Here is a 25,790-nt window from a genome sequence, read left to right as displayed (position 1 = left end):
TTTCATCAGCATGTTTTCTAGTGAAGCTCTCTGTTTTTCATCAGCATGTTTTCTAGTGAAGCTCTCTGTTTTTCATCAGCATGTTTTCTAGTGAAGCTCTCTGTTTTTCATCAGCATGTTTTCTAGTGAAGCTCTCTGTTTTTCATCAGCATGTTTTCTAGTGAAGCTCTCTGTTTTTCATCAGCATGTTTTCTAGTGAAGCTCTGTTTTTCATCAGCATGTTTTCTAGTGAAGCTCTCTGTTTTTCATCAGCATGTTTTCTAGTGAAGCTCTGTTTTTCATCAGCATGTTTTCTAGTGAAGCTCTGTTTTTCATCAGCATGCTTCTTGTCATGGTCCTTCATTTATAAGCACAGATTTTATATATGGAATAATCAGGACATATTGTATAAAAATACTTGTTTGTTTTTAGAATATTGGTTCTGAAATAATATCCTACTGGTGAGCCAACTGGTCAATTCAGAGGGTCTTTTACTTAGTTATAAGGAATTCTTATTCCTTTACAAGATCCCTGTAACACCTGAAAAAGTTGCGATTGTTTTAGATGCCATTCCCTCTGGTGTTGCTGTATTATTCAGGAACCTGTCAAGACCTGACCCCGTCAAGACCTGACCCCGTCAAGACCTGACCCCGTCAAGACCTGACCCCGTCAAGGCCTGACCCCGTCAAGGCCTGACCCCGTCAAGGCCTGACCCCGTCAAGACCTGACCCCGTCAAGACCTGACCCCGTCAAGACCTGACCCCGTCAAGACCTGACCCCGTCAAGACCTGACCCCGTCAAGACCTGACCCTGTCAAGACCTGACCCTCAGAACATACCTACAATTAACCATGTTGACTCATCAGCAGGAAAGATTAGTTTTTCTGTTGGTCTGTTCAACAACAAGATCTATAGGAACCTTGTTTCAACAGGATGTTGTATCTATTCCTTATGTCATGTTGGTCCATTCAACAACAATAGAACTATAGGAACCTTGTTTCAACAGGATGTTGTATCTATTCCTTATGTCATGCCATATTGGAACGGTTTTATTGATCATGTCTGTTGGAAAAAAGTTTGGATATTGCCACACACATACCTACTTATTAACAAAATTAAGGAAGTTTCTTTAAAAATTATTAATAAATATTATCCTGCCAACCACCATATCATGAAGAAGATAAGAAAAATATAACTTCAAATGGTACCTTTTGTAATGACCACCCAGAAACAGTGTTGTATCTTTTTTAGTATTTTATGCATTTAAGGAATCTGTGGCAAGACATCGGTAGATTTATAATCAAACACATTTATGAAGATTTTACACTATATATAGAAATAAGTTGAAACAATTAATTTCATAATTCTTTTGGCCATATTCACAAATGTAAATGTACAAACAAAACACCACATTTTTTTACATTACAAATATAAATGGAACTTTATTTTAAGACAATTAAATACAACAAATAAGCTGTTAGAATGATAAACGTGAAAATATTCCCCTTAAGGTCGTTGTGTAACGTGATAATTGTACCCCCAAGCCCCGCCCCCAGCCCCGCCCCCAGCCCCTCCCCTAGCCCATTGTCCTTGGGATATTCTTTATATAGGCTTGTGTTCCCCCATGTACTTTTTGTATTGATTTCTTGTTTATAATAATAATACAAAAATGTAATATATAAAAAATCTGAAAAAATATATCGCAAATGTTTGACTTTTTCAGACCGGCATTTCTATAGACAACCCTGTGTGTATTTCGGGTCCTGAGTCAACGTGGGACAGTGCGTTTGTGTCATGCCGAATTTGTTGTCAAGTGTTTGTGTTTTTAATGTCAGTAGGTCTATTTTGACATTTTTTACATTACTAGTTTGGGATATTGGACAGTAACTGTGACGACTTATCATGATGCCGGGGGAGAATCTTTCCAAAATCGCTTCAGGAGCAACTACTGGAGCCTGTCAAAACTGCACTGTGCTTCACCAGGTGAGGAGAGAAAGGCTCTGGCTACTGGACTATACTTGCTTCAAACCTGGAGAAAAAGATAGTTAGCTAATATTTCACCAAACTATACTGACGGACAATCCATCCTCTCTCATTGTAGAACCTAAACGAATATGTGGCAGCTCTCCTGGTTTTGAAACAGAAAACTATTGACTCCGAGTAAGTAACTAACGTTATTAGACTTGTGTGATGAGATGAGGCTGTACAGGCCCCTAAAACACAGCTAACTACATACATACTCAGGGTGGGGGGGCTATTCAATCAAACAGCTAACTAACTACATATATACTCAGGGTGGGGGGGCTATTCAATCAAACAGCTAACTACATACTCAGGGTGGGGGGGCTATTCAATCAAACAGCTAACTACATACTCAGGGTGGGGGCTATTCAATCAAACAGCTAACTACATACTCAGGGTGGGGGGGGCTATTCAATCAAACAACTAACTACATACTCAGGGTGGGGGGGCTATTCAATCAAACAGCTAACTACATACTCAGGGTGGGGGGGCTATTCAATCAAACAGCTAACTACATACTCAGGGTGGGGGGGCTATTCAATCAAACAGCTAACTACATACTCAGGGTGGGGGCTATTCAATCAAACAGCTAACTACATACTCAGGGTGGGGGGGCTATTCAATCAAACAGCTAACTACATACTCAGGGTGGGGGCTATTCAATCAAACAGCTAACTACATACTCAGGGTGGGGGCTATTCAATCAAACAGCTAACTACATACTCAGGGTGGGGGGGCTATTCAATCAAACAGCTAACTAACTACATACTCAGGGTGGGGGCTATTCAATCGAACTCTGTAGTCTGGTTCCCTGGAAGTTGAAAACAAACCTACATTGTCTGAATTCTGATGACAGTTTCATTCCACTTGTCAATAAACATCCGTGTGGAAACGGAACCAGACACGACGTTAAAGCTATATGCCTGTCTGCTACACATGTCACAGAGCAGCAACAGTGTTGTCATTGACCCGATGCCTGGTTTGACTGACTAGGACCCATAGACTCTATCTAGACTCATCTGATGTAGCTAGCTGTGTTTTGGAACTGAAAATGACATTGTAAAACACATATGTAGCTAGGCCTACCATGTTTAATGTAACAGGTGCAGTGAATGACTAGTATGTTTTAGAAACGGTAGGCTACTAATGTAATCTGTTTCACTTATTTTTTTTCAGTCACCTGCTGAGTGAATATCAAGGGAAGTGTGAAGATATCCTTTCAAAAGTCCATTCACTCTCTTCACTTATTAGGTCTCAGCCATTCATGCTCTTCAGCCTCTCTTCACTTATTAGGTCTCAGCCATTCATGCTCTTCAGCCTCTCTTCAGTCATTCATTAGGGCCTCAGCCATTCATGCTCTTCAGCCTCTCTTCAGTCGTTAATTAGGTTTCAGTGCCTCCCTTGGAATGAACAGAACTGTTCTGATTGGCTGGCTCTGGTACTGATGACCACTGTTTCTGAATTCACTCCTCTGACTTCACTCCTGTCACTGGTGTTACAATATAACACCATCATAACAAGTCTGTTTTGACTTCACTAGTTACAATATAACACCATCATAACAAGTCTGTTTTGACTTCACTAGTTACAATATAACACCATCATAACAAGTCTGTTTTGACTTCACTAGTTACAATATAACACCATCATAACAAGTCTGTTTTGACTTCACTAGTGTTACAATATAACACCATCATAACAAGTCTGTTTTGACTTCACTAGTTACAATATAACACCATCATAACAAGTCTGTTTTGACTTCACTAGTGTTACAATATAACACCATCATAACAAGTCTGTTTTGACTTCACTAGTTACAATATAACACCATCATAACAAGTCTGTTTTGACTTCACTGGTTACAATATAACACCATCATAACAAGTCTGTTTTGACTTCACTGGTTACAATATAACACCATCATAACAAGTCTGTAATCTATGAGACTTCTATGGGAGTGACCATTTAGACTTCTATGGGAGTGGCCATTTAGACTTCTATGGGAGTGGCCATTTAGACTTCTATTGGAGTGGCCATTTAGACTTCTATGGGAGTAGCCATTTAGACTTCTATGGGAGTGGCCATTAGAATTCTATGGGGGTGGCCATAGACTTCTATGGGAGTGGCCATTTAGACTTCTATGGGAGTGGCCATTTAGACTTCTATGGGAGTGGCCATTTAGACTTCTATGGGAGTGGCCATTTAGACTTCTATGGGAGTGGCCATTTAGACTTCTATGGGAGTGGCCATTTAGACTTCTATGGGAGTGGCCATTAGAATTCTATGGGGGTGGCCATAGACTTCTATGGGAGTGGCCATTTAGACTTCTATGGGAGTGGCCATTAGAATTCTATGGGGGTGGCCATTAGAATTCTATGGGGGTGGCCATTAGAATTCTATGGGGGTGGCCATTAGACTTCTATGGGGGTGACCTTTAGAATTCTATGGGGGTGACCTTACTGAGGTAAAGTATTTGTCATTTTTACATTTTTGCGAATCACGTGACTGCGAGGCGTGTCTCCACATGGGGAAAGGTGCTGTGTGAGATGATTGGCTGGTAGATTAAGCCAATGCCTCTGCACAGGGAGTTTCTCCTGGCCTTTCTATTTGCTAACGAAGTCCCACGTTTGACACATTGGTCGACCAGACTCTTGACGCATTTGGGCTGAAGTGTCTGGGAATGAGGTTCTGGGAATGAGGTTCTGGGAACGAGGTTCAGTATTTTATCTGTTGATGTGGTTTCAGTCTTAGATGGTCTGTCATGTATTAGAGAGAAGAGGGGATACCTAGTCAGTTACACAACTGAATGTATTCAACCCATATGTGGCCTCTGCATTTAACCCAGAAGTGTTGGGGGGGGGGTGCTGCCTTAATCAACATCCACGTCATCGGTGCCCGGGGAGCATTTAGTGTTGGGGGGGGGGGGGGGCAGCCTTATCCACAAGGCTACCTGCCACCCCCATTGGCCCAACAGCCTTATCCACAAGGCTACCTGCCACCCCCATTGGCCCAACAGCCTTATCCACAAGGCTACCTGCCACCCCCATTGGCCCAACAGCCTTATCCACAAGGCTACCTGCCACCCCCATTGGCCCAACAGCCTTATCCACAAGGCTACCTGCCACCCCCATTGGCCCAACAGCCTTATCCACAAGGCTACCTGCCACCCCCATTGGCCCAACAGCCTTATCCACAAGGCTACCTGCCACCCCCATTGGCCCAACAGCCTTATCCACAAGGCTACCTGCCACCCCCATTGGCCCAACAGCCTTATCCACAAGGCTACCTGCCACCCCCATTGGCCCAACAGCCTTATCCACAAGGCTACCTGCCACCCCCATTGGCCCAACAGCCTTATCCACAAGGCTACCTGCCACCCCCATTGCACTACTGTCAGTGTTATTAGAAGTGTTCGTCTAGCTCAGTTGATAGAGCGTAGCGCTGGCAACGCTAGGATAGTGGGTTCGAATCCCAGAACCACCCGTACCTAAAATGTATGCACGCATTAATGCTTTGGATAAAAGGCTCTGCTTAATTCCATTATTATGAAGTGTTTTCCTTGACAGTTTGTTTACAGCTTCAGACATCCCAGAGGTATGACACATTTCACTTCTATAGTTCCTCTTTACTAAATGCTCTTCTATGTCTTTGTAATTATTAGACATGTTTTGTAAACGTATATGGTTGACAACATAAAGTTGTTCATTATTTCTGTCACATTGTTCCAGGGAGACCAGTAAGCAGCGTATACAACTTGATGATCTGCAGTTGAAAGTAGCTTCTCTGGTAAAGCAACATGCAGAGTACGAAGCCGTGCGGGCAGAGCTGGAGGCTAAGCAGGTAAGAGATGTGAACTGCTCCATTCTACTCATCATGACAGTGTTGTGTCCTGGAGAGCTCTAACAGAGCTGTGTCCTATTGTCCTGGAGAGCTCTAACAGAGCTGTGTCCTATTGTCCTGGAGAGCTCTAACAGAGCTGTGTCCTATTGTCCTGGAGAGCTCTAACAGAGCTGTGTCCTATTGTCCTGGAGAGCTCTAACAGAGCTGTGTCCTATTGTCCTGGAGAGCTCTAACAGAGTTGTGTCCTGGAGAGCTCTAACAGAGTTGTGTCCTGGAGAGCTCTAACAGAGTTGTGTCCTGGAGAGCTCTAACAGAGTTGTGTCCTGGAGAGCTCTAACAGAGTTGTGTCCTGGAGAGCTCTAACAGAGTTGTGTCCTGGAGAGCTCTAACAGAGTTGTGTCCTGGAGAGCTCTAACAGAGTTGTGTCCTGGAGAGCTCTAACAGAGTTGTGTCCTGGAGAGCTCTAACAGAGTTGTGTCCTGGAGAGCTCTAACAGAGTTGTGTCCTGGAGAGCTCTAACAGAGTTGTGTCCTGGAGAGCTCTAACAGAGTTGTGTCCTGGAGAGCTCTAACAGAGTTGTGTCCTGGAGAGCTCTAACAGAGTTGTGTCCTGGAGAGCTCTAACAGAGTTGTGTCCTGGAGAGCTCTAACAGAGTTGTGTCCTGGAGAGCTCTAACAGAGTTGTGTCCTGGAGAGCTCTAACAGAGTTGTGTCCTGGAGAGCTCTAACAGAGTTGTGTCCTGGAGAGCTCTAACAGAGTTGTGTCCTGGAGAGCTCTAACAGAGTTGTGTCCTGGAGAGCTCTAACAGAGTTGTGTCCTGGAGAGCTCTAACAGAGCTGTGTCCTATTGTCCTGGAGAGCTCTAACAGAGCTGTGTCCTATTGTCCTGGAGAGCTCTAACAGAGCTGTGTCCTATTGTCCTGGAGAGCTCTAACAGAGCTGTGTCCTATTGTCCTGGAGAGCTCTAACAGAGCTGTGTCCTATTGTCCTGGAGAGCTCTAACAGAGCTGTGTCCTATTGTCCTGGAGAGCTCTAACAGAGCTGTGTCCTATTGTCCTGGAGAGCTCTAACAGAGCTGTGTCCTATTGTTCTGGAGAGCTCTAACAGAGCTGTGTCCTATTGTTCTGGAGAGCTCTAACAGAGCTGTGTCCTATTGTCCTGGAGAGCTCTAACAGAGCTGTGTCCTATTGTCCTGGAGAGCTCTAACAGAGTTGTGTCCTGGAGAGCTCTAACAGAGCTGTGTCCTGGAGAGCTCTAACAGAGCTGTGTCCTGGAGAGCTCTAACAGAGCTGTGTCCTGGAGAGCTCTAACAGAGTTGTGTCCTGGAGAGCTCTAACAGAGCTGTGTCCTGGAGAGCTCTAACAGAGCTGTGTCCTGGAGAGCTCTAACAGAGCTGTGTCCTGGAGAGCTCTAACAGAGTTGTGTTTCTGTCCTGTAGAGCTCTAACAGAGCTGTGTCCTATTGTCCTGGAGAGCTCTAACAGAGCTGTGTCCTATTGTCCTGGAGAGCTCTAACAGTGTTGTGTTTCTGTCCTATAGAGCGCTGAGAAGTTGTCCCAGCAGCTGTTTGAGGAAGTGGAGAGGCTGAAGGAGCAGAACAACAACACAGAGACTCTGTAAGGACTCATCAAGAACATTTGACAGCATATTTTGTTTGGTTCTTGTTCCGCTGACATCTCTTTTCTCTGTTCTCCAGAAAGAAGAGACTTGAGGACCAGCTGAAGATGGTAGCAGGTATTGTCTCTGGTTATAATTGTACTTTCTGTAAACCCTCAACCGCTGATATACCCACATTGTAATAGTCCACTGTCTGATGTATGTAACTCAGTCTTACCTGTGTTTTATTATGAAGAGACAACAGAGAAGCAGTGTGTGGATAATGTCCAGCTGAGACAGGAGAAGACGGCACTGCAGAAAGACCTGCTGACAACACAGGTAACAGTATTCTCTATCGGGACAATAAATCCTCCTCGTTCTAACACTTATCCAATGTTTGTCTGCGTGGTTTCAACCCACTGAACTAAAAACCGTGGTGAAGTATTGGTGTCAAAGTGTTTAGTACGGTGATGACGTGTGTTTGTCTTGTCAGGTGTCGTTGAAGACATGTCAGAAGGGAGCAGATGAAGTGCAGCAGTTGAAGGAGGACAACGCCAGGACATCCGTTCTGTAAGGGGGTTTCACCGAGCACTAAAACAACAAGTGGATGGAATAAGTCATGGTGTTGCTGTACTCATGTTTCTACCTTCTGATTTCACCAACAGAAAATACGACCTGGAAAAACAACTTGTACTGTTTCAAGGTTGCTATTACTTTTTATTATCTGCTAGTCTGTGGGAAACATCATTTACAATATTCCTATTGTGATCTGTCACACAGCCTTTACCTGTCTTGTCTTATTGACGATGTGCCTCTGGGTTGTTCTGTTTTAGATTCTCAACTCAAGCAAGAGCGTGACATTACCAGGCTGAAAACAGAGAAGATTGTACTGGAGAACGAGCTTCTACATCTTCAGGTTTGCATGTTCTCCCTACTTCCACTCACGCTACAACCAGCACTGCAGCTGCGATGAAGGAGTTTAACAAAGTGTTCCGATAAGTTGTTTTTATTAGAGTATTTTTCAATATGGAGGAATATTTCACTCTGGTCATTAACAACAGGAATTGGTGTATGATGCAGAAATAATGCAGAGTGACTTCAAATCAAATCAAATGTATTTATATAGCCCTTCGTACATCAGCTGATATCTCAAAGTGCTGTACAGAAACCCAGCCTAAAACCCCAAACAGCAAGCAATGCAGGTGTAGAAGCACGGTGGCTAGGAAAAACTCCCTAGAAAGGCCAATACCTAGGAAGAAACCTAGAGAGGAACCAGGCTATGTGGGGTGGCCAGTCCTCTTCTGGCTGTGCCGGGTGGAGATTATAACAGAACATGGCCAAGATGTTCAAATGTTCATAAATGACCAGCATGTTCGAAGTAATAAGAAGGCAGAACAGTTGAAACTGGAGCAGCAGCACAGCAGGGGATGAATACTTTTGCAAGGCACTGTATAATGTATTGGGCCTATAGTCTACTGCTCAAACCTCATTGCTACAGAACTGTTTTTAATTGGTTATGTTTTTCTGAAGTCCTGTTTAAAAATAATCAGAGCGGTAGATCTCAGCTTGCATTTTGACTCAATGATCTTGACTCAGAAAAGGTTGGTGACCACTGTTGTAGAGTGTTAGAGACTCTCATTGGCTGTAGTATCAGTAGTAGTAGTAGTATCAGACTCTCATTGGCTGTAGTATCAGTAGTAGTAGTAGTATCAGACTCTCATTGGCTGTAGTAGTAGTATCAGACTCTCATTGGCTGTAGTATCAACTGGAAAGGTCTTTTGAAACGGTCTGATTGGACCCTGTTTCTATTCCAGGAACGACTAGAGAAACTGGAGACTGAGAAGAATAAAGGTAACAGTGCTGTTCGTAGTAGTGGTAGTAGTATCAGTGGTAGTGGTAGTATCAGTAGTAGTGGTAGTATCAGCAGTAGTAGTAGTATTATCAGTAGTAGCAGCAATATCAGTAGTATTATCAGTAGTAGCAGCAATATCAGTAGTAGCAGCAATATCAGTTGTAGTAGTAGTAGCAGTATTCGTAGTAGCAGTATCAGTAGTAGCAGTATCAGTAGTAGCAGTATCAGTAGTAGCAGTATCAGTAGTAGCAGTATCAGTAGTAGCAGTATCAGTAGTAGCAGTATCAGTAGTAGCAGTATCAGTAGTAGCAGTATTAGTAGTAGTAGTAGCAGTATCAGTAGTAGTAGTATCAGTAGTAGCATTAGTAGCAGTAGTAGTAGTAGTAGCAGTATCAGTAGTAGTAGCAGTATCAGTAGTAGTAGCAGTATCAGTAGTAGTAGTAGCAGTATCAGTAGTAGCAGTAGTAGTAGTAGTAGTAGTAGCAGTGTCAGTAGTATTAGTAGTAGCAGTATCAGTAGTAGTAGTAGTATTAGTAGTAGTAGTAGCAGTAGTATCAGTAGTAGCAGTAGTATTAGTAGTAGTAGTATCAGTAGTAGCAGTATTAGTAGTAGTAGTAGTAGCAGTATCAGTAGTAGTAGTATCAGTAGTAGTAGTAGCAGTATCAGTAGTAGTAGTAGTAGTAGTATCAGTAGTAGCAGTAGTAGTAGTAGCAGTATCAGTAGTAGTAGTATCAGTATTAGTAGTAGTAGTAGCAGTAGTAGTAGCAGTAGTAGTATCAGTATTAGTAGTAGTAGTAGCAGTAGTAGTATCAGTATTAGTAGTAGTAGTAGTAGCAGTAGTAGCAGTAGTATTAGTAGTAGCAGTATCAGTAGTAGTAGTAGTATCAGTAGTAGTAGCAGTAGCAGTAGTAGTATCAGTATTAGTAGTAGTAGTAGTAGTAGTATCAGTAGTAGCAGTAGTATTAGTAGTAGCAGTATCAGTAGTAGTATTAGTAGTAGCAGTATCAGTAGTAGTAGTAGTATTAGTAGCAGTAGTAGTAGCAGTAGTAGTAGTATTAGTAGTATCAGTAGTAGCAGTAGTATTAGTAGTAGCAGTATCAGTAGTAGTAGTAGTAGTAGTATCAGTAGTAGCAGTAGTATTAGTAGTAGCAGTATCAGTAGTAGCAGTAGTAGTATCAGTATTAGTAGTAGTAGTAGCAGTAGTAGTATCAGTATTAGTAGTAGTAGTAGTAGTAGCAGTAGTAGTAGTAGTAGTATCAGTAGTAGCAGTATCAGTAGCAGTATCAGTAGTAGCAGTAGTAGTAGTAGTAGTAGTATCAGTAGTAGCAGTATTAGTAGTAGTAGTAGCAGTAGTAGTATCACAGCGTTTGTTTAATTAAGTTCAATCTTGTCTTTGTTCAGTATTAAAGAGCTCATCAACTCAAGCAACGGCACCTGAAGAAACACAGGTGGATAAAGGTATGTTTTTATTACACTATAACCCAAGTTGATACCACACACTAAGACCTTTGGGGCGGCAGGTAGCCTAGGGGTTAGAGCGTTGGCCCAGTAACCGAAAGGTTGCTGGATCGAATCCCCTAGCTGACAAGGTAAAAATCTGTTGTTCTGCCCCAGTTAGCCCATTGTTCCCCGGTAGGCCGTCATTGTAAATAAGAATTTGTTCTTAACTGACTTGCCTAAATAAAATTAAAAACCTACAGTCATCAGGGTGTTGGTTAGGTGTAGTACCTACAGTTGTCACGGTGTTGTATAGTACCTAGAGTCGTCACAGTGGGGTGTCGTCACGGTTTGGTATAGTACCTACAGTCGTCACAGTGTATTATAGTACCTACAGTCGTCACGGTGTTGATACAGTGGGGTGTAGTACCTACAGTCGTCACAGTGGGGTGTAGTACCTACAGTCGTCACGGTGGGGTATAGTACCTACAGTCGTCATGGTGTTGATATGGTGGGGTATAGTACCTACAGTCGTCACAGTGTATTATAGTACCTACAGTCGTCATGGTGTTGATATGGTGGGGTATAGTACCTACAGTCGTCACAGTGGGGTGTAGTACCTACAGTCGTCACGGTGGGGTATAGTACCTACAGTCGTCACGGTGGGGTATAGTACCTACAGTCGTCATGGTGTTGATATGGTGGGGTATAGTACCTACAGTCGTCACGGTGGGGTGTAGTACCTACAGTCGTCACGGTGTTGTATAGTACCTGCAGTCGTCACGGTGTTGTATAGTACCTACAGTCGTCACGGTGTTGTATAGTACCTACAGTCGTCACGGTGGGGTGTAGTACCTACAGTCCTCACGGTGTTGTATAGTACCTACAGTGGTCACGGTGGGGTGTAGTACCTACAGTCCTCACGGTGTTGTATAGTACCTACAGTCGTCACGGTGTTGTATAGTACCTACAGTGGTCGGTGTTGTATAGTACCTACAGTGGTCGGTGTTGTATAGTACCTACAGTGGTCACGGTGTTGTATAGTACCTACAGTCGTCACGGTGTTGTATAGTACCTACAGTCGTCACGGTGTTGTATAGTACCTACAGTCGTCACGGTGTTGTATAGTACCTACAGTCGTCACGGTGTTGTATAGTACCTACAGTCGTCACGGTGTTGTATAGTACCTACAGTCGTCACGGTGTTGTATAGTACCTACAGTGATCACGGTGTTGTATAGTACCTACAGTGGTCACGGTGGGGTGTAGTACCTACAGTGGTCACGGTGGGGTATAGTACCTACAGTCGTCACATTGGGGTGTAGTACCTACAGTCGTCACGTTGGGGTGTAGTACCTACAGTCCTCACGTTGGGGTGTAGTACCTACAGTCCTCACGTTGGGGTGTAGTACCTACAGTCGTCACGTTGGGGTGTAGTACCTACAGTCGTCACGTTGGGGTGTAGTACCTACAGTCCTCACGTTGGGGTGTAGTACCTACAGTCGTCACAGTGGGGTGTAGTACCTACAGTCGTCACGGTGGGGTATAGTACCTACAGTCGTCATGGTGGGGTATAGTACCTACAGTCGTCATGGTCAGGTATAGTACCTACAGTCATCATGGTGTTGATACGGTGGGGTGTAGTACCTACAGTCCTCACGTTGGGGTGTAGTACCTACAGTCGTCACGGTGGGGTGTAGTACCTACAGTCGTCACGGTGGGGTATAGTACCTACAGTCGTCATGGTGGGGTATAGTACCTACAGTTGTCATGGTCGGGTATAGTACCTACAGTCATCATGGTGTTGATACGGTGGGGTATAGTACCTACAGTCGTCATGGTCGGGTATAGTACCTACAGTCGTCACGGTGGGGTGTAGTACCTACAGTCGTCACGGTGTTGATACGGTGTTGTGTAGTACCTACAGTCGTCACGGTGTTGATACGGTGGTGTGTTTTACAGAGAAGATCCAGAGGCTGCTGGAGGATCTATGGGTGTGTGTAGCTCCTCCCTCATCACACCTCCCTGGTATGTATTCAAGACGCATTGTAATGATGTCATATGATATAATGGACCTTCCCTTGTTACAACAGACCAGAATATCATTATGTCTCTGTCTCACTCACAGCCAGGAGGAAACGGCAGTTAAAGGAGCACCTACAAGACCGCAGCACAGTTGAACCCCACAGACCTGACAGTGACCCGCCAGGCCATGTACCCAGCAGGAACAGTGACCCGGCAGGCCATGTACCCAGCAGGAACAGTGACCCGGCAGGCCATGGACCCGGCAGGAACAGTGACCCGGCAGGACATGGACCCGGCAGGAACAGTGACCCGGCAGGACATGGACCCGGCAGGAACAGTGACCCGGCAGGACATGGACCCGGCAGGAACAGTGACCCGGCAGGCCATGGACCCGGCAGGAACAGTGACCCGCCAGGCCCTGGACCCGGCAGGAACAGTGACCCGCCAGGCCCTGGACCCGGCAGGAACAGTGACCCGCCAGGCCATGGACCCGGCAGGAACAGTGACCCGGCAGGCCCTGCACCCGGCAGGAACAGTGACCCGGCAGGCCATGGACCCGGCAGGAACAGTGACCCGCTAGGCCATGGACCCGGCAGGAACAGTGACCCGCTAGGCCATGGACCCGGCAGGAACAGTGACCCGGCAGTCCCTGGACCCGGCAGGAACAGTGACCCGGCAGTCCCTGGACCCGGCAGGAACAGTGACCCGGCAGACCCTGGTCCCGGCAGGAACAATGACCCGGCAGGTCATGGACCCAGCAGGAACATTGACCCGCCAGGCCATAAACATAGTAGATCAGTTGAGGAGATCCTGGACTGGTTCAAGCCGCTGCCCCCTGTCCTCTCCCCCTTACCCTGCTCCTCAGCTCAGGAGAGGTTGGATGATGTCTTGGAGTCCAGAGCTCGAGGGACCAGATTTCCTCTAGAGAACAGAAACCACTCTGTCTACACTACAGGACCAGCCAATAAAACAGCAGGACAGCAGCCTGGACCAGCCAATCAGACAGCAGGACAGAAAACTGGACCAGCCAATCAGATGGCCCTTGTGTTGTCAGGACAACAACCTGCAGACTCCTCAGTGGAACTACCATCAGACAGAATTAATTTTACTCCGAGAGAAAGCCCTGTTTCAGACAGCACTAATTCTACTCTGAGAAAAAGCTCTGATCTGGCCACAGGGACCTCAGGAGAGACAGAGAGGAACAGTGTGGCTGTCTGTGAACAGGAAGACATGCAGGTAGAACCAGCTGCTGAAACCATCCAGTCCCCATCAGGAGAGAGTCAAACCTCCTCTAATGATCTACCTTACTTTACCAAAGCCACAGAGTGTCTCCCAAACTCAGTAGAGCATCCAGGCAACCTCTCTGTCCATACTGGGGCCGTTCAGACCTCACTCACCCAGACACAAGGAGAAGAAGTGCAGGACTTCTCACCAGACATGACAGAGATGGATGTTGAGACTGACCCGTGTTATAATGGCTGTGTCTTGGCGGGTCAGAGCATCAACCATGGGGACTCAAAGAAAGTAGAAAGCATTAAAGATCAGTCAGGAGAGGCCAGCGTGTCTCAAACTCCCTCCACTAAACAGCTGGAACCCAGTCTTCTGGTTGAGTGTTCTGCGGAGACAGTGACTGGTCCAGAACAACTGACTGAATGGGCTCCTAACACTCAATGTAACACAACTGATCAGAAAGCAGCTCCTCAAGCATGTCCCCATAAACAAGACAAGTTGTTTACAGGCCAGGAATCAGATAAAGACGATGAAGAGGGTTTCTCTTGGAAACAGGTTGGTGATGTACTGTTCCCTCCCAGTCACCCTACAGAAGGACTGGCCTCCCCCAGTCACCCTACAGAAGGACTGGCCTCCCCCAGTCACCCTACAGAAGGACTGGCCTCCCCCAGTCACCCTACAGAAGGACTGGCCTCCCCCAGTCCCCCTACAGAAGGACTGGCCTCCCCCAGTCACCCTACAGAAGGACTGGCCTCCCCCAGTCACCCTACAGAAGGACTGGCCTCCCCCAGTCACCCTACAGAAGGACTGGCCTCCCCCAGTCACCCTACAGAAGGACTGGTCTCCCCCAGTCACCCTACAGAAGGACTGAAGGATGTAGGTATAGTATCAACAGTCATCACGGTGCATTCTGCTGGGGCAGAGGAATCATCATCTGAACAGAAGTCTCTGGCACCTCTGACAAAAACAAGTGTCCACATCTCTCCTGCCAGTTTAATGAGCTCTGTAAAGAACGTAGAGAACTGTACTACGACATCTGAACTCCATGAAGACATCCAGGCAACAAAACCCAATGCTCAGAGTAGCAGAAACCATACAGTTTGCAAGAGGTTACATAGTCCCATATGTCTTTCCCCTGTGGTGAACGTGAAGCTCCTGAGATCTGGTACACAACCGAAGAGGATGAATGGAAGGAAAGATGCTGAAGACCCAGGGTCTGACGTTAGGAATCCACCGTCTCCAACAGAGTTACAGAGTGACGAGCATTTGAACAACAGGATGCTGAAAGATTGTGATCGCCCAGTCCATGTTCTACAACACCAGGATATGAAAGCTGACCGTAAGCGTCCTACAACCACCGACTGCATCTCTGAGTCAAGGTCTGAGTCCCAGCTGACAGATGAAGGGTCTGAGAAACTAGGTGGGAAAGACAAGACTGAGATGATCAGTACTAGAAGTGGGCGTGTCAGGAAGAGTCTTGTTAGATCAAACGCAGTCCAAACCAGCTCAGTGAAAGACGGAGCGGCTCCCAGGGACGGCGCGGCTCCCAGGGACGGCGCGGCTCCCAGGGACGGCGAGCAAACGACCACCCTTTCATGTAAAGTTATTATTGAAAGACTCAGCCCTGACATGAGTGAAGGGATCAGGCCAGCAGCCTTGCCTGTGGGCCACTCCCCAGAACCTACAGCAGCCTTGCCTGTGGGCCACTCCCCAGAACGTACAGCAGCCTTGCCTGTGGGCCACTCCCCAGAACGTACATGGAAAGTTCCCATTGGGAGGGTTCGCTTTGAAATGGGTCCTCCACTACCTCCTCTTCTGATGCCTCTCACTGTAACTCCTCCGAGACCGGTAAAACCTGGCAATCCAAGACAGGTGATTGGTAAACTGTCCTTTCCCTCACCAATGGAAGGGCCTGTTTCCCCTGTGGGGTCCCAAACAGCACCTGATGGTCAGATGTTGAGCTCCCCGTCTCGAACCACCCCTTCCTCACCACTACAGTTTGGTTCAGCCACTCCTAAACACGCTGTTCCTGTTCCAGGGAGACTTCCTGCCTTCAGCCCCTCCTCTTCCTCCACTAGTCCCGCCCAGGAGAACTCCATGAGGATTCTAGACAGCATGTATCCAGAACTGTCTGCCCGTGCCTGGACTCTCAGTATCCTCCGAGGAAACCTCTCTATGTCTTCTGCTGAGACGGGGACCACACCTTCCAGCTCTGTCAGTCAGATATCTGGCTTCAAAACCATCAACTCCTCGTCCACGGCTTTCACCAAAACGGAGCAAAGAGGGAAGCGAAGTGGAGTCAACATGCTTCTACCAAAGAGTGCCAAAAGACTGAGGCTGGATAACTGCTCCCCCGGCCCTGCTGGGGCGACGGCCGTTCCTGCTGGGGCGACGGCCGGCCCTGCTGCGAAGGGGATATCCTCCATGACATCAGCCAGTCCTGACCCACTACTCAGGACACCTCAACATGGGAGTTCTTCACAGCCTACAGAGAAGGAGAAACTGTTTGGGAAAGCAGCAGGCGAAGCCTCCATATCCCAGGCCTTAGAGAAGGAGAAACTGGTTGGGAAAGCAGCAGGCGAAGCCTCCATATCCCAGGCCTTAGAGAAGGAGAAACTGGTTGGGAAAGCAGCAGGCGAAGCCTCCATATCTCAGGCCTTAGAGAAGGAGAAACTGGTTGGGAAAGCAGCAGGCGAAGCCTCCATATCCCAGGCCTTAGAGAAGGAGAAACTGGTTGGGAAAGCAGCAGGCGAAGCCTCCGTATCCCAGGCCTTAGAGAAGGAGAAACTGGTTGGGAAAGCAGCAGGCGAAGCCTCCGTATCCCAGGCCTTAGAGAAGATAGCAGCCCAGTGTTTTGACCTGTTGCCTGTCATCAAGAGTCACCTGTTTGTTGGGAATCTGTCTAGGAAGCCTGTGTTACGGGATGAGGAGAAGGAGGTCCTCTCTGAGTTCTCAGACAATCAGGTTAGTCACGAACAGCTTTACCTACATAGCATATTTACCATAGGATCTTTTGAAGGCTTCTGGAGTAGAGGTCGACCGATTATGATTTTTCAACGCCGACGCTGATTATTGGAGGACCAAAAACGCCGATACCGATTAATCGGCTTAAATAATGACAATTACAACAATACTGAATGAACACTTATTTTAACTTAATATGATACATCAATAAAATCTATTTAGCCTCAGGTAAATAATGAAACATGTTCAATTTGGTTTAAATAATGCAAAAACAAAGTGTTGGAGAAGAAAGTAAAAGTGCAATATGTGCCATGTAAGAAAGCTAACGTTTCAGTTCCTTGCTCAGAACATGATAACATATGAAAGCTGGTGGTTCCTTTTAACATGAGTCCCAGGTAAGAAGTTTTAGGTTGTAGTTATTCTAGGAATTATAGGACTTCAAATCAAAACCATTTGTATTTCATTAACCTTTGACTATTGGATGTTCTTGTAGGCACTTTAGTATTGCCAGTGTAACAGTATAGCTTCCGTCCCTCTCCTCGCTCCTCCCCGGGCTCGAACCAGCAACACAACGACAACAGCTACCATCGAAGCAGCGTTACCCATGCAAAGCAAGGGGAACAACTACTAAAAGGCTCAGAGCGAGTGATGTTTGAAACGCTATTAGCGCGCGCTAACTAGCTAGCCATTTCACTTCGGTTACACCAGCCTTATCTCGGGAGTTGATAGGCTTGAAGTCATAAACAGTGCAATGCTTGACGCACAACGAAGAGCTGCTGGCAAAACGCACGCAAGTGCTGTTTGAATGAATGTTTACACACCTGCTTCTGCCTACCACCGCTCAGTCAGATTATATGCAACGCAGGACACGCTAGATAATATCTAGTAATATCATCAACCATGTGTAGTTAAATAGTGATTATGATTGATTGTTTTTTATAAGACAAGTTTAATGCTAGCTAGCAACTTACCTTGGCTTACTGCATTCGCGTAACAGGCAGGCTCCTCGTGAAGTGCAATTGAGAGGCAGGTGGTTAGAGCGTTGGACTAGTTAACTGTAAGGTTGCAAGATTGGATCCCCCGAGCTGACAAGGTGAACATCTGTCGTTCTGCCCCTGAACGAGGCAGTTAACCCACTGTTCCTAGGCCGTCATTGAAAATAAGAATGTGTTCTTAACTGACTTACCTAGTTAAATAAAGGTATAAATTAGAACTTGAAATCGGCCCTAATTAATCGGCCATTCCGATTAATCGGTCGACCTCTATTCTGGATTTTGTCAATGAGACCCTTTATCGACTTCCCCAGAGTCAGATGGTCTCCTTTATCGACTTCCCCAGAGTCAGATGGTCTCCTTTATCGACTTCCCCAGACAGAGTCAGATGAACTCGATACCATTTTTATGTCTCTGTGCAGTTTGAACGTAGTTGCTAACTAGCGTTAGCATAATGACTAGAAGTCTATGGTATCTGCTAGCAGAGATCCTAAAGTATCCCTTTAATTTGTAGACGGTAACACCTCTTACATGGTTGTCCTGTGAATCATTGGTACATGGCTGTCCTGTGACTCATTGGTACATGGCTGTCCTGTGAATCATTGGTACATGGCTGTCCTGTGACTCATTGGTACATGGCTGTCCTGTGACTCATTGGTACATGGCTGTCCTGTGACTCGTTGGTACATGGCTGTCCTGTGAATCGTTGGTACATGGCTGTCCTGTGACTCATTGGTACATGGCTGTCCTGTGACTCATTGGTACATGGCTGTCCTGTGACTCATTGGTACATGGCTGTCCTGTGACTCATTGGTACATGGCTGTCCTGTGACTCATTGGTACATGGCTGACCTGTGAATCATTGGTACTGTGACTCATTGGTACATGGCTGTCCTGTGAATCACTGGTACATGGTTGTCCTGTGACTCATTGGTACATGGTTGTCCTGTGAGTCATTGGTACATGGCTGTCCTGTGAATCATTGGTACATGGTTGTCCTGTGACTCATTGGTACATGGTTGTCCTGTGACTCATTGGTACATGGTTGTCCTGTGACTCATTGGTACATGGTTGTCCTCTGAATCATTGGTACATGGCTGTCCTCTGAATCATTGGTACATGGTTGTCCTCTGAATCATTGGTACATGGCTGTCCTGTGACTCATTGGTACATGGCTGTCCTGTGACTCATTGGTACATGGCTGACCTGTGAATCATTGGTACTGTGAATCATTGGTACATGGCTGTCCTGTGACTTGTCAGCCTCTGGCAGATGATCTGATGTCGGTGATGCTGACTAAGCTGAAGACTGAGAGGACTGAGCTGCCTGGGTCTCACCTCCAGGCTCTGGTTAGAGTCTACACTGCTCTGTGCCGACGGAGGAGGGACTGGGACAGAGCACATATCCTGGCCTACAGCATCCTTAGAGAAGGTAACTCATCAAATCAAATCAAATTTATTTATATAGCCCTTCGTACATCAGCTGATATCTCAGTGCTGTACAGAAACCCAGCCTAAAATGCCAAACAGCAAGCAATGCAGGCGTAGAAGCACGGTGGCTAGGAAAAACTCCCTAGAAAGGCCAAAACCTAGGAAGAAACCTAGAGAGGAACCAGGCTATGTGAGGTGGCCAGTCCTCTTCTGGCTGTGCCGGGTGGAGATTATAACAGAACATGGCCAAGATGTTCAAATGTTCATAAATGACCAGCATGGTCAAATAATAATAAGGCAGAACAGTTGAAACTGGAACAGCAGCATGGCCAGGTGGACTGTGGACAGCAAGGAGTCATCATGTCAGGTAGTCCTGGGGCATGGTCCTAGGGCTCAGGTCCTCTGAGAGAAAGAAAGAGAGAAGGAGAGAATTAGAGAATGCACACTTAGATTCACACAGGACACCGAATAGGACAGGAGAAGTACTCCAGATATAACAAACTGACCCTAGTCCTCCGACACATAAACTACTGCAGCATAAATACTGGAGGCTGAGACAGGAGGGGTCAGGAGACACTGTGGCCCCATCCGAGGACACCCCCGGACAGGGCCAAACAGGAAGGATATAACCCCACCCACTTTGCCAAAGCACAGCCCCCACATCATCTTGGCCTACAGCATCCTTAGAGAAGGTAGCACATCCTGGCCTATGGTGTCCTTAGAGAAGGTAGCACATCCTGGCCTACAGCGTCCTTAGAGAAGGTACGGTGTCCTTAGAGAAGGTAACACATCCTGGCCTACAGCATCCTTAGAGAAGGTACGGTGTCCTTAGAGAAGGTAACACATCCTGGCCTACAGCGTCCTTAGAGAAGGTACGGTGTCCTTAGAGAAGGTAACACATCCTGGCCTACAGCATCCTTAGAGAAGGTACGGCGTCCTTAGAGAAGGTAGCATATCCTGGCCTATGGTGTCCTTAGAGAAGGTAGCATGGCTTCATTGAATAGCTTGAGTTGACTGACGTCACGTGACGTCAGCTTGAGTTGACATTGTTTCTGTTCTTGTTTTCCCCCCCAGATTTCCCTGAGTCAACCAAGCTGGTTCTGTTCATGGTGACCACATGGCCCAATGTGTTCTCCTGCAGGACTGTAGTGTGCCAGGCCATCCACACGGTCACCAAGGTCAAAGCTCACGGAGAGGTGCTCCACTGCCTAACTGCTTACCTGGGATGGGAGAAGGTATGGCATCTCTGTAATCTTGGTCTGTGGTCATGAACAGGTTTATGGATCTACTGTTGTCTATTGGTCTCCGCCTTTTGATCAATTAACAGAGGGAAGAGTTGTCAGTATTCCGTCGCTGAGAAGGCCATTTCCTGTTTGTGTATTGTGAAGCTTGGCGTAACATCTGTTTGGACTTCATGCCATGTCTGTGTCCCCAGAGTCCTCCTAGTGACGTGGATCAGTTGGTGTCCCGCACGTTGACGTCCGTCAGAGCTGCAGCTGAGATGACCTTCCAGAAACACCCGCGACAGGGACAGGACCTGAACCCCGTTGCCTGGCAACACGTCTTCACCCTGGAGCTGCTCTGCTCTCATACACACTGGAAGTGGACCCATGACAACCTACTGAGGTAGAAAGCAGGCCTGCTATTGGTTGTTGTTGACTGCCACAGCTGGACTGAAATTCACCAGCTAACAAAACAATGCAGACAAAACCAGATGCATACATTTAGTAAACTCTTTTAATGTCATTATGACCATCCAGATCAATATGAATCTAGCTAGACAGCATGTGGGGGGGGGGGGGATCTAGACAGCATGTGGGGGGGGGGGGATCTAGACAGCATGTGGGGGGGGGGGGATCTAGACAGCATGTGGGGGGGGGGGATCTAGACAGCATGTGGGGGGGGGGGATCTAGACAGCATGTGGGGGGGGGGTCTAGACAGCATGTGGGGGGGGGGTCTAGACAGCATGTGGGGGGGGGTCTAGACAGCATGTGGGGGGGAGATCTAGACAGCATGTGGGGGGGGGGAGATCTAGACAGCATGTGGGGGGGGGGATCTAGACAGCATGTGGGGGGGGAGATCTAGACAGCATGTGGGGGGGAGATCTAGACAGCATGTGGGGGGGAGATCTAGACAGCATGTGGGGGGGAGATCTAGACAGCATGTGGGGGGGGGAGATCTAGACAGCATGTGGGGGGGGGGAGATCTAGACAGCATGTGGGGGGGGAGATCTAGACAGCATGTGGGGGGGAGATCTAGACAGCATGTGGGGGGGGGAGATCTAGACAGCATGTGGGGGGGGGGAGATCTAGACAGCATGTGGGGGGGAGATCTAGACAGCATGTGGGGGGGAGATCTAGACAGCATGTGGGGGGGGGAGATCGAGACAGCATGTGGGGGGGGGGATCGAGACAGCATGTGGGGGGGGGGATCTGGACAGCATGTGGGGGGGGGGGGTCTGGACAGCATGTGGGGGGGGGGGGGATCTAGACAGCATGTGGGGGTGGGACAGTAGATACAGTATGTAGGAGTGTGTTTATCAGTCAGAGACAACATGACAGACTGAAGACAGTAGATACAGTATGTAGGAGTGTGTTTATCAGTCTGTGAATCATGGCCTTGGTGTGTTGTTGTTGTTCTGTTTAAAGTACAGAGCTGTGGCCGATGATGAACTCCTGGGTGACCCAGCCCAGGTCAAGACAAACACCCATCCAGGATGTCACTGTGGCTGCGGTCCTCAGACTCATAGGTGGGTGGTGTTTTGCCTCAGACTCATAGGTGGGTGGTGTTTTGCCTCAGACTCATAGGTGGGTGGTGTTTTGCCTCAGACTCATAGGTGGGTGGTGTTTTGTTTGTGTAGAATTTTTTTCATGAAACACTTTCTTAAAAAAATATATATATATATAATTTGTACTGACCAATGAAGTGTAACCATGAGAACCACCTCGTTAGGGCGCCTCGGGCAGCTCGGAATAAAGGAGAGATGCGGCTCGTCTGTGAAGAACATCGCCAGGGTCATCAACACATTCGCCAGACACGGACAGTCAGAAGGTAGCCGTCTACTGTAAAGCTTCTGAAATGGTTCATCTATCCATGTTGTAATGTTGGGGCGGCAGGGTAGCCTAGTGGTTAGAGTGTTGGAATAGTAACCAGAAGGTTGCAAGTTCAAACCCCCGAGCTGACAAGGTACAAATCTGTTGTTCTGCCCCTGAACAGGCAATTAACCCACTGTTCCTAAGCCGTCATTGAAAATAAGAATTTGTTCTTAACTGACTTGCCTCGTTAAATAATTAAGGCAAAATTGATTTTGGTTACTACATTATTCCATGTGTTTTATTTCATATTTTTAATGTCTTTACTATTATTCTACAATACAGAAAATGTTTAAAAATAAATAAACTCTGGAATGAGTAGGTGTCCAAACTTTTAGTAAGGTATTTTAATTTTTAATTGTCTAAACCTATTTTCGCTTTGTCATTATAGGGTATTGTGTGTAGATTGCTGATATTTGTATTTAATTGAATCCATTTTAGGTTAAGGCTGTAAAATAAATAAAATGTGTAAGTCCAGGGTTCTGATTACCTTCTGAAGGCGCTGTACGCCTCGTTTCCTGATAACCTCAGGTTCTGATTACCTTCTGAAGGCGCTGTACGCCTCGTTTCCTGATAACCTCAGGTTCTGATTACCTTCTGAAGGCGCTGTACGCCTCGTTTCCTGATAACCTCAGGTTCTGATTACCTTCTGAAGGCGCTGTACGCCTCGTTTCCTGATAACCTCAGGTTCTGATTACCTTCTGAAGGCGCTGTACGCCTCGTTTCCTGATAACCTCAGGTTCTGAATACCTTCTGAAGGCGCTGTACGCCTCGTTTCCTGATAACCTCAGGTTCTGATTACCTTCTGAAGGCGCTGTACGCCTCGTTTCCTGATAACCTCAGGTTCTGAATACCTTCTGAAGGTGCTGTACGCCTCGTTTCCTGATAACCTCAGGTTCTGAATACCTTCTGAAGGCGCTGTACGCCTCGTTTCCTGATAACCTCAGGTTCTGATTACCTTCTGAAGGCGCTGTACGCCTCGTTTCCTGATAACCTCAGGTTCTGAATACCTTCTGAAGGTGCTGTACGCCTCGTTTCCTGATAACCTCAGGTTCTGATTACCTTCTGAAGGTGCTGTACGCCTCGTTTCCTGATAACCTCAGGTTCTGATTACCTTCTGAAGGCGCTGTACGCCTCGTTTCCTGATAACCTCAGGTTCTGATTACCTTCTGAAGGCGCTGTACGCCTTGTTTCCTGATCAATTTCTGGGGGGATGTATGTACCTGTAACCCTAACTCTTCTGCTAAAAACAAAAAGTAAGTCTGCTCAGACGGGACCGGGCAGACATCTGTCCAGTCTCATCTGAGCAGAACAACTTTTTGTTTCGTTTTTACAGATGAGTCTGGACAGATCTGTGTGTCTGAATTGGACAGATGGCCAACCAATGAGTCTCTGTGATGTCATTTCCAGGTGTTCCCTGGGAGGTCCAGCTGGCAGCTGTCTACACTGTCTACGACCTGTCGCCTAGCAACCCCAAGGAGGCTCTGGCTGCGCTGGCGTCATGGCGAGGAGAGACCACCCAGCCCGTCCCCCCCGCTGTCACCAGCTGCATCACACAGATCGCCTCGCTCTGCCGACACATCAAACCCTAAAACCTAGCTCCTAACCCCTAGTCCCTTAAACATAGCTCCTATTCCCTAGACTTTAACCCCTAGATCCTAACCCCTAGCTCCTAACCCCTAGTCCCTTAAACGTAACTCCTATTCCCTAGTCTTTAACCCCTCCACACCCCTAGCTCCTAATCCCTAGTCCTTAAACCTTCCACACTACTAACCCTTATCTCCTAACCCCTAGCTCCTTAACCCCTAGTCCTTAACACCTACCCACCCCTAACCCCTAGTCCTTAACAACTCCACACCCCTAGCCCCTAGCTCCTTATCCCTAGTCTTTAGCAGCTCCACACCCCTAACCCCTAGCTCCTAACCCCTCCTAATCCCTAGCCCCTAACCCCTAGCTCCTAACCCCTCCTAATCCCTAGTCCTTAACCCCTCCACACCCCTAACCCATAGCTCCTAACCCCTCCTAACCCCTAGTCCTTAACCCCTCCACACCCCTAACAACTAGTTCCTAATCCCTAGTCCTTAACCCTTCCACACCCCTAATCCCTAGCTCCTAACCCCTCCTAATCCCTAGCTCCTAACCCCTCCTAATCCCTAGCTCCTAACCCCTCCTAATCCCTAGCTCCTAACCCCTCCTAATCCCTAGCTCCTAACCCCTCCTAATCTCTAGCTCCTAACCCCTCCTAATCCCTAGCTCCTAACCCCTCCTAATCCCTAGCTCCTAACCTCTCCTAAACCCTAGCTCCTAACCCCTCCTAATCCCTAGCTCCTAACCCCTAGGTCCATTGCCACTTTTACAGATCTGAAAGGATTTCCTAAGTCCAAGAACGTTGCCTATCAGAGGACAAGGTGAAGCAGCATCCACACCCCTAGCTCCTAACCCCTAGGTCCAAGAATGTTGCCTATCAGAGGACAAGGTGAAGCAGCATCCACACCCCTAACCCCTAGCTCCTAATCCCTAGTCCTTAACCCTTCCACACCCCTAACCCCTAGCTCCTAATCCCTAGGTCCAAGAATGTTGCCTATCAGAGGACAAGGTGAAGCAGCATCCACACCCCTAACCCCTAGCTCCTAATCCCTAGTCCTTAACCCTTCCACACCCCTAACCCCTAGCTCCTAATCCCTAGGTCCAAGAATGTTGCCTATCAGAGGACAAGGTGAAGCAGCATCCATTTGACTGTTACCTATCCATACCTTTTCAGATCTGACATCTTGAACCGTGCTGTGGACTGAACCTCTGGGACTGGTTTTAATGTCCATATTATTTATCTGTTGGTTAACGCATCACGTTCCCCTTGGTGTTCTGTTGCGCTTCTTTGTATGTTAAGCATGACTTTGTAAATATGATGTTGTATACAATATCGTCTTACTTTTGTAAATGTTTTGTAAATGTTCACTGTTACAGAGCCTATTATTTCTATTTAATTTCACAAATTAAAATCTAAGAGGTAAACATTGTTTAATAATATGATCCAATTATTGTCTCATGGAAGACTGCTCCACTTCTCCATATTGAGAAGCATCCATCCATCTATTATCCATCATTCAGCCATCCATCCTGCATTCATTATCCATCCATCCATTGTCCGTCCATCATTAATTATCCATCATCCATCCATCATTCATCCATCCATCCATTGTCCGTCATTCATCCATCCAGCATGCATCCATCCATTGTCCGTCATTCATCCATCCAGCATGCATCCATTGTCCATCATTCAGCCATCCATCCATTGTCCATCATTCATCCATCCCATTGTCCAGCATGCATCCAT

The 25,790-nt window shown here is 46.9% G+C and overlaps 1 protein-coding gene across 4 annotated transcripts; it reads left to right on the top strand.

The window, feature by feature from the left end:
- The first annotated feature begins 1,663 nt into the window (after positions 1-1,663).
- Positions 1,664-25,473, top strand: ice1 (KIAA0947-like (H. sapiens)). 4 transcript variants are annotated; one of them, XM_031812156.1, is made up of 22 exons: positions 1,672-1,961; positions 2,080-2,138; positions 3,177-3,211; positions 5,576-5,594; positions 5,729-5,840; positions 7,378-7,454; positions 7,535-7,572; positions 7,691-7,773; positions 7,928-8,004; positions 8,100-8,137; positions 8,268-8,350; positions 9,249-9,285; positions 10,688-10,744; positions 12,685-12,750; positions 12,851-14,572; positions 14,603-16,941; positions 19,196-19,364; positions 20,438-20,598; positions 20,799-20,989; positions 22,013-22,113; positions 22,317-22,415; positions 23,867-25,473. In XM_031812156.1, exons 1-22 carry the CDS (start codon positions 1,881-1,883, stop codon positions 24,046-24,048), a joined length of 5,826 nt encoding a protein of 1,941 aa, XP_031668016.1. In that variant the 5' UTR covers positions 1,672-1,880; the 3' UTR covers positions 24,049-25,473. The 4 variants fall into 4 exon arrangements, with proteins under 4 accessions (XP_031668018.1, XP_031668017.1, XP_031668016.1 ...); XM_031812157.1 differs by having other exon boundaries at positions 1,671-1,961; positions 12,851-16,941; positions 22,018-22,113; positions 23,867-24,041; XM_031812155.1 differs by having other exon boundaries at positions 1,673-1,961; positions 12,851-16,941.
- The last annotated feature ends 317 nt before the right edge of the window (positions 25,474-25,790 follow it).

The sequence above is a fragment of the Oncorhynchus kisutch genome, unplaced genomic scaffold (genome assembly GCF_002021735.2).
Source record: "Oncorhynchus kisutch isolate 150728-3 unplaced genomic scaffold, Okis_V2 Okis02a-Okis13b_hom, whole genome shotgun sequence".
Taxonomy (NCBI): Eukaryota; Metazoa; Chordata; class Actinopteri; order Salmoniformes; family Salmonidae; genus Oncorhynchus; species Oncorhynchus kisutch.
This window is presented reverse-complemented; position numbering and strand designations above follow the sequence as displayed.